Source organism: Syngnathus acus, chromosome 16 (assembly GCF_901709675.1).
Source record: "Syngnathus acus chromosome 16, fSynAcu1.2, whole genome shotgun sequence".
Taxonomy (NCBI): domain Eukaryota; kingdom Metazoa; phylum Chordata; class Actinopteri; order Syngnathiformes; family Syngnathidae; genus Syngnathus; species Syngnathus acus.
The window spans coordinates 10,043,047-10,052,243 of NC_051101.1; the positions used below are offsets into that span (position 1 = coordinate 10,043,047).

The 9,197-nt window shown below is 40.5% G+C and overlaps 1 protein-coding gene across 5 annotated transcripts; it reads left to right on the forward strand.

Annotated features, from left to right (window-relative positions):
* The first annotated feature begins 25 nt into the window (after window positions 1-25).
* Window positions 26-8,509, forward strand: LOC119136165 (glucocorticoid modulatory element-binding protein 1-like). 5 transcript variants are annotated; one of them, XM_037274457.1, is made up of 11 exons: window positions 26-154; window positions 339-495; window positions 1,878-2,009; window positions 4,090-4,148; window positions 4,272-4,393; window positions 4,484-4,587; window positions 5,296-5,480; window positions 6,046-6,171; window positions 6,825-6,962; window positions 7,057-7,182; window positions 7,307-8,509. In XM_037274457.1, exons 3-11 carry the CDS (start codon window positions 1,924-1,926, stop codon window positions 7,735-7,737), a joined length of 1,377 nt encoding a protein of 458 aa, XP_037130352.1. In that variant the 5' UTR covers window positions 26-154; window positions 339-495; window positions 1,878-1,923; the 3' UTR covers window positions 7,738-8,509. The 5 variants fall into 5 exon arrangements, with proteins under 5 accessions (XP_037130352.1, XP_037130353.1, XP_037130351.1 ...); XM_037274458.1 differs by having other exon boundaries at window positions 39-495; window positions 1,836-2,009; XM_037274456.1 differs by having other exon boundaries at window positions 39-495.
* The last annotated feature ends 688 nt before the right edge of the window (window positions 8,510-9,197 follow it).

The window sequence follows — 9,197 nt, forward strand, 5'->3', positions numbered from 1 at the left end:
GTTGTTAACGATTTACCTTTGTTTACAGGGAAGGTAACGCTGAACTCGGATCTACTACCCTTTTTTTCCTGATTAATTGAAGTTGTTGACATGTTAGAACACTCCACGTATACGCCCCCCGTCACCCTTTGACAAAAGCACGTCTCCTCGTGAGGTACGTTGCAAAACAAAGGAGGAGAATCTACACGAGTGACATTTGAACATTTATAATGTTTGCTTTTTAGAGTACCTTGTGTGCGTGTGTACGTTGCGTGTCTTGCGTAGTCCGCAACTGGCCGAGAGGCGTGCCAATCAAGCAGCGCCCTCGCACATAAGAGTAATTTGACCGATTTACACAGCATCGCGTGCGAACGCGCCGCTTGTCGTGACAGCGGGACAGATGCTTCTCAGGCAAAGGCTGCCTTCAGTGCGGGGAGCGTGGACGCGTCACGGCGCATGCTCTCCTACCCCTCTGGCCGGCGGAGGATGAGGAGATCCGTGCCCTGCTCAACAACGGTAAGTCAAACTATGACAATGTTGACTCAAAGTAGCAGGTGCTAGTTTAGGGTTTGGTGGTTTTTTTTGTTTGTTTTTTGCTTTGGTTCGAATACGTATGCGCGCTTGTGTGTAGATCAAGTGGGTTTGTGCGCTTGTTGGAGAACGTGCGTGCCGGGGCTGTGCGTGACTCCGCGCTTGCAGACGTCACTTTGAGTGGGTGAAGGAGTGTGAGGGAAGCACGCAACGCGGCTCAAGCTCTCGCTCTTGCTAGTGTTGCTATGTTGGAGCTCTTGCATTTGGCAACGAATATTTTTTCATAGACGGTTAGTAATGACCTCTTTGTGCATTCATATTTGACCGGTTTTGTGCACGACTGACATAGGGTGTTGTGCAAATTATAACAAAATGAACGCAGTCAGTTGTAAGTCTCAAGAATAAGAGCATTTTTTTTCTTTACATAATAGTTTTTTGACCATACTGAGCAAAAGGATCCCCTAAACTTTCAACTCAGATGAGTATTTTGGTGATGAACTTGCCTGATTCAAATTATAATACAATTACAATAATATATTGCAGCTCCTTGCTACTGTATAACGTCCATCCAGACCTACTCGAGTCCAATCCCTGATCTGGAGACATTGGTTCAAATGCTTCTCGTATGATAACTACAAATAATTACTTTTTAATTATTGGTATATTTGTATATCATTATTTGCCTCATTTGTATCCCGTTTGTATATTCCTAGATCTCAAGTAGATAAAGCTGATGCATGATGAATGCTAAACACATTTGACCTTATAAAATATGACAGAGTTCCGTGATTGCCATTATGAAAATCCATTTTGTTGCTCTGCTTGATCCCGTTTAACCCCACAAAGTACAATACATTATGACTCCTCCCACTTATTAAAGGTTTAATCGATATTTGATAACTGTCATTATGATGTGATTACTACTCACCATTGTCATTATGTTTTCATATCACACAGCCTAATTGTGAGGGGAGTGGCATTCAATTTCAATTTTAAGGGACCAATATGGTTATATATATATATATATATATATGACAGGTTGCCTTCACCTGTTGATTGCATGTTGTTCCATTGTTAAAAGAACAGATTATAATGTATTCATCTCCTCATGTGTGCATTACCTTAATGTATAGGCTTGTTTTGGACCGTGACCATTTTATATGTAGATTATTCCTTTTTAAGCCCTTTGTCATGCATTCATTTTTTTTTTTTTTTTATGGTGGTTGCATGTCAGATGTCACGGCTTGGGGTAGAGGCTTTCATGTGTTTTTGTGTGTGCGTGCGTGAAGATAGCGTCTGTGCGTGTGTGCGTTTATTTGGTCTAGATCCTGCTGTTAACATGCGTGGCTGGGTCTCTGTGCGTGCAGCTCTGTGAGGAGGGGTGTTGAGGTCATTGTGTCTGCAGGGGATCTCATGATGGAGAAGGAAGAGGAAGGGGGGTCCAGTGGCAACAACCATAAGGCTCAAGTCATCCTGCACCTGCAGCCTGTCTTGCATGGGTAAATACTATGGACGTTGCCATAGACACCGCTTATGACAACACACACTTGACATCTATTTAACTAGATTCACCAGTCTCATAAATGTTACATAATAAGTAGCAATATAAACCTGATTCTATTGTACACGTGGACTAAATTGTTGGTACTCTTGTGTTCATGAAAGAAAAACTCACACAGAAATAACTTGAATCAGTTATTACATAAAAATAAGATCTCATATAATTTAATATAGAATATAAAATATATACTATATATATATATGTATATATAAAATGAAAATCAGACACTGGCTTTGAATTGTGGTTCAGAAGAATTCTTCTAATTGATGAATTAATGAATCTATTTCAAGGTATCGGTACTTGTGGCCATTTTGTGAACAGGAAATAGAAATTAGGAGAGTAGAAAATCACCATTAATTTCATGTAAATTTAAGGATTTATTTATATTGGGATTTATAGGTCTTTGTTTAGAATAATAATTCGTGAATGTTCTTTGGAGGAAATCTTGTGTATCAAAAGTGTGAGTGGTATCGGTACTTGGTATCGGTGACTACTCGAGAATTAAGGACTCGTAGTCAACTGGAATTTGAAACAAAAACTGGAACGTTTTGGCAGTGCACATCAGCTCTTTGTTCACAGACACAAAAATAAAGGATGCAAGGATAAGAACGCTTTGTGAAACATGGAGAAGTTCTGTTCGGTTCTGAGGCTGCTTTGCTACCTCTGGCACAGGATGTCTTAAATCTGTGCTAGGTACAATAAAATCTCAAAACTATCGAGGTGTACTCGAGAAAAATGTCCTGTCCAGTGTTGCAAAGCTTGCTTTTAGACACAGGTCATGGATCTTGCAACAGTGTAATGACCCAAAACACAGCTAAAAACACTCAAGACTGACTAATAACACATCAGAGTTTTCCGAAGTGACTTTCCATGAGCCCTGATGTGAATATTTAATATCCAATTGAACATTTATGGAAGGAGCTGAAACTCTGGAGAAAGCACCCTTCAAACATGAGGAAACTGGAGCAGTTTGCTCTGAAAAAAAAAGAAAATGCTGATAGGTGCAGAAATCTCCTTGAAAGTTTTCATATGACTAGTGATTGCCTCCAAATGGTGTGCAACAAAAAACAGTTAAGGCTACCTTATTTTTGTTCAGGCTATTTTAATGATTCTTGAACCTGGATTCAAAAGCAATTTTCATTGGTTAAGTTTGACTATATATGTAAAAGTATCAAATGTAAACATATGGCGGTAACTGTGCATGACTTCTTGCACCGACCTACTTTTGCACAGTGTTAACTAGTTCATTGTGTGCTGTTTGTAACCTGAAAATGTCATGATTACAGTCAATATTTGTATAACTACAGCAAATATTTGTAGAAAAAACAATGTGACAATGAGCCAATCTTGGCCTTGAATGTCGTATGTCAGGACCGTCGTAAACTCACTTGAACAAATAGGCATGATCATAAATATAACCTTAATTTCAAAATCCTTTGCCTGAAATAGATTTAAAAAAAAACTCAAAATACGTCTGGACCGTGTATGACAGAGGCAACATTTTGGAAACGACTACCAATATGGTGCAATATTCCAGCACACCATCATCGGTGTGATTGACATGTAAACAAAACAAATAAAAAATAATAATAAAATAAATAAGTAAATAATCGATAAATAATAAATAAGGGCTTTAACTTACATCCACTCTGATGAAAAATTTAGAGCAAGGGTCACCAACACATGAATGACCTGTGGGCCTCTTTTAAAAATAGTTCACCAATTGTGGGACTTTATTTCCTAGGAATGTTGTACAAGTGATCATTTGATAATGTAAACACTTCCAGAGTTAATGTTGCATTTTGAGAAGGGCTGGTTTTTGGAATGTAGATGGAAAATTCTGAATTTTCATTCGCATGGAATGGGAACTCCACATAGGAGACCCCGGGACTGAGATTCGAACCGAGAATCTCTGCCTTATGAGGCAAAATTGAAATTTGTTGAAGGTCAACCAGCCTAACCAACTGTACTTGAGTGTGGACAATTTTTTTCACGTCATATTTTGTTGCCCTCTGCAGGGGAAATTATGATATTGCAGATACAAGCAGCACTGTCTTGGCCATCGAGACTCAACATGGTAAGAACTATTTAGCCCACATCTATGTGAAGTCATTCATAAAATACACTCAACTGATTTTTGCACAGATAGAAAAATATCAACAGGCTTTTTAATATATTTTTTGACACTCTATCTTTGTAGATGACAATAAATCCGAGGGTGAAAGTGTGGAATATGGCTATCCAATCACTTGTGGAGAAAGTAGAGCAGTTTTACTCTTCAAGAAGTTTGTGTGCCCTGGAATCAATGTTAGATGTGTCAAAGTAAGTGGAATTATTTTTTTTTTTTTATTCACGTCTTCTCTGTCTTTGCTTGTTTGTTTATAAGCGCACACTGTTGACTTGTTTTCACAGTTTAATGACCAGCTTATCAGTCCTAAGCAGTTTGTACACCTGGCGGGTAAAGCCACCCTGAAGGACTGGAAAAGGGCCATCAGACTAGGCGGGGTTATGCTCAGGTAGACCTAATTCATTTATTTTTAAAACTTTTCTCTGCTTTTTTTTTTTTTCATGGCTTTGTAGGGACAGATTGTGTAACGTAACAGACTTTAGTGTATTCTAGTCAGGATGCAGTTATCTCAATTTTTTATTACATTGGAAAAATAAAATAAAGGAATGGAATAAGATTGTCGCCATAAGCAAACATATGGAGGCCATCCCTGGGGGGAAAAAATTATCCTATTAGCAAAAACAATGAGTGGGGGGGAAAAAACGGACAAGACTCATAAATTCTGGGGAAATGTTTTGTGGTCTGATGAGACAAAGATTAATCTTATCGAATTGATGGAAATGATAAAACCTTAAAGAGATAATAAGAAAAGTGGCACATTTGATTTTGAAAAGGGGAAAAGAATGACGTTAGTTGGACATGAAGTTGTTTACTTGCATGGTGAGGCTTCAATTCTCAATCTGTGACTGTAAACCTGACTGTTAATTTCATTTCTGTCCGTCTGCGTGTTTCCTGTCATTGACTGATCGTAATCTTCACCAACTTGCTCATGTTTCGTCTCAGTATTTGAAAACACGCGAGTCAATACACAGACTCAAAGGCAATATCTGTTGTTTTTTGTCTTTTATCCTACAGAGGTCTTTGTTTGAGCAAATACTGGGATCTCAGGCTGAAACCAGTAACAATATTTGGTACAACCCGCTTCTTTTTCATGCAGGAAAATGATGGACTCTGGCCAGATCGACTTCTACCAGCATGATACGGTGTGCAGCAACACGTGCCGCAGCACTAAATTTGACATGCTGATCAACAGCTCGCAACTTCCCCTTGGGACGTCCGTGCAGCCTAACCCCTCATCTCTGGCTCTGGAGTCTCTTGGAGGGCAGGTGCCTCCCTTGACAGGTACACCATAACCAAACACTATGACTCATTAGCAGGCTGTGCAAAATTACCATTAAAAAGAAATCTATAAATATTTTGTATTGTAAACGGAACACTGCCCTGGTAGTTGGCTACTTTCAATTTGCTGCATTCTATCGCTCATGTCTCCCCCTTTGGCGTGTTGTTGTTCCATGTTTGCGGAACCCCCCAGGATTTAATTTATCTGTCTACCAAGATAATGAAATACTTTGAAAGCTACCAAAAAAATAATTGGTGCATTAGTCTTTCCCCAGCCTTATCACTATTATAAAGGAACCTCAAACCAAATGCCCCTGAGGTTATAAAGTTTGCAATTAGATCAACATTTTCTGCCATCCAGCTTCCTTTTCAGTCAAAGATTTCTTTTTTTTCCAAAGCAAAAGGAATTATTTTTATTTCAGTTTCCAAGTGTCTCTATCATAAAAAAAATTAATAACATTTTGACATTGCCAACTAACATACAAGTATATGCTTATGAATAAATTAATCACTTGTCTCAGATTGTATCTCTCATTTGGTCACCCCGCCCCCCCCCCCTCTCTTTTAGGAGAGTCTCTCCATGATGCAGCTGACTTGGCGGAAGCCTTGGAAGATAAATTTGGGGGCGAGTGGAGCTCCACACACGTCACCACAGCCAATGGACATGCAAAGAGGAAGAGGAGTGACATGCCGGGTAAATAAAATGCACCTTTTTTTGTTTGAGTCAAGCTAGAATATAAATGCAAGTTATCTCCACCTTTTAGAGCTGGAAGAAAGGATGCTTTTTATATCTGCCGAGCAAGCAGCTAAAATTGTGTCTACTTTAGAATTCAGGGCAATATTTGTTAGTCAAGTCAGGAATGTATATTTTTAAGTGTGTCTATCCTTCTGGGAGGAAACAAAGGATCAATGAGATGCCCTGAATGCGACATGTAGGCTACGTTGAAGAAAACTTCACTAATAAAAGAAGTTTGCAACCTAACTAAAGCTTTGTGACTGGAGAGTGGGAGAAATGTGGGAGAAATTTAATAGTCATCATTTTTTAATGATTCAGATCTCTTATTAATAGACCTAATGGAAACAGCCTTTATTCCGTACCGTAGCTAGACGGGTGGCCGTGTGGGCACTGACCCCCAATTGTCCAGGCAAGATAACTTGGGTATTTCTTTTCGGAGAATTATTTCACATATTTTCACCCGTCCCTCTTAAGAAGCGTAGAATGAATCTGAATCACCAGTTGGGTTTGTATTTTTTTGGGTTATTTTGGGAACACCCCTACCAAAGAAAATAATCCCACTGCCACACATCATGAAACTGTTTTTCTGCCTCAAATTTGTTTGTGCTTAGATGGCGTATTAAACTTATGGAAGGGTGTAGCTGAATTTGGGCTGATGGAGGAGGTCCTGTCCGGTCTTCAGGCTCACTTATTGGCCACTTTGAAAGGAGTGGAGATTCGCAGCGACAAAGCTGCTCTACAGGAGACTGGTGAGTCCACACAGTGGGAAAAAAAAAATCTTTCATGCAGAAGATCTCTCGAGCTTCAGACATTCAAGTCACAAAGCATTTGTTTTTGTTCCAGATGTCATCATCTTGAATTCCCTTTGCGAGATGTTTGGGCTTTTAGACTCAGTGAAGCAAGCCTTGGAGCAGCGACGTAGCCAGAAGGAAGACGACGACGACAACGATGGCGCTTACGGTGAGGAAGGTAAACTTTACGGCGATACAACCACTGGCCTCAACAAAGTACCAGAGAAGAGAGGACCGAGTTAAGATGGAGTAAACATCTTTTTTGTGGGACACCCAGACTTTCTATTCTGTGTCCCGTGTAGAGCTGGAGGAGCAGTCGAAGGAGCGGAGGAAGCAAATGTGTGTTAAAAACACATACCACAAACACGCATCCCCCAAACACCTTCGACCCCAACGTCACCAGCTGTCGCCCACCCTCACCAACACAGTAGTCCAGCCTCTCTCGCTCACGGGTTTACCCGATTCGCCGTACTCAAATCCTCAACACGCCACTCACTTCCCCACTCCTAGCGGGCCGCGAGGGGGGGCCGCCAGGAGGGACGAGAGGACGCGGGCGCGCTGTGAGTCGGGGAAACAGGCGAGGGCCCATAGAGCGGGACAAGAACTAAAGCAGGGTCTTGGACAAAGGGCGTGCCCGCTTCAGCCTCAGTTAGGAAGTCAGGAGCTAGTAGAGGGAGGTGGGAGTTTGCTGGCTTTGGGGAGAAAAGGCTTCAAAAACCTGAAACCTAAATGAAATGGGACACCGTTCCCAAATTCAAAGGCAACTTGTAGTGAAAGAGTACTTTGTAAACGTGTCTTTGCCACTACGTTCAGAGTTAGTCTTTGGTGATTGTCTTCCCTTGTGGTAAAAGTAGATGGGGATAGGAAGCAAAAATGAAACATTTCTTACAGTGTTTGTAATTGAAATTACGTTTTGTGAGTCATTGTAGTATTAAGTGTTGAGGTTTATATGGTACCAATTTTTAAGACACAGACTGAACATCTCACTCGGGCTTACATTAAGGCATTATGTTGCTGACGAATCCGAGAAATCACATGATATCTCACAGTCACAGTTGATTTTTATTTTCAGCCCCAGTTCAAAAGGTTTTTTGTGGGTCTTTTAATAAATAGCATACCTTTTGAGATACAGTGACGACGACAACCATCATTTCCCAAGAGAACACGCATCTTGACAATCGTATTTGGAACCGTAATTGCTTTAATCCAAGCCGATGAGTTGCTTTCTTGCTTATTTACAAAAGAGGCCATTCCATACAAAAAGGACCCTGTATGACCAGTGAACACACTTAAGTAAATCTCTATTTCAAACCGCAGTCCGTGGAGACATTAGGCACTTTTATTTACATAGCCCATTTCGGGTCTTGCTTAAATGAATTCATTTGAGAGGGTTGCCCTGTCTCATTCAAATGAGGTGCGAATATGACAAGTATGGCTTCCGTTACCGTGACAACTCGGTTGCGCTTGAGCCCTGAATTGAAAGAAAAGAAAAAAAGGTGACTGAACTGCACCGGCGAGTCCTTACGATTCAATTCCGTTTCATTTATATCGCCCCAATTCACATCAGAGTTCATCTCGAGAGGCTGAACATATGGAGCGGGTTCGGGTTAGGCATTGGGCAGACTTCAGGCTGAATCGATACTACATCACGTCTGCAAAGCCGCCCTTTGAGTATTTGTTGCACTTGAGGTCACGCGCATAGATCATTGCTTTCAAGTGAGCGTTTTTGCTCCATCTGAAGTTTGTGTTTTACGCTTTGTCCGGAAGTGGACTCTGCTCTGTTCCATTCATGCGATGGCATGGAATGAATTTATTGTGTTATGTATCAGCGCACGTCATCTCTTGCGCAAACACGCATGGTCGCAAGGAAGCTCAGGGGATGCTTTGAGAATAATTGTCAACTTTTGTCTAAGTGAAGCCCTTTGAGACTGCTTGTGATTTAGGGCTATACAAATAAACTTGACTTGAAGTCAGCTTGTGCGGTGTTTAGAATCAATGTTTTGCGTATCTTCAAGAAAAACAAAATACGAACATGTAGTAAAGAAAGCAGGTATTAAAGTAATCGCCAAATATTTGGCTGTCACCGGCTGTCGATTTTCTTTTAAAAAAAAGTGACGCCGAAAAAACCCGTTTGATTGGAAAAATGTCAAATAAATGCAGTAGAGGTTAAAGCACATGGTGACGTTGAAAATA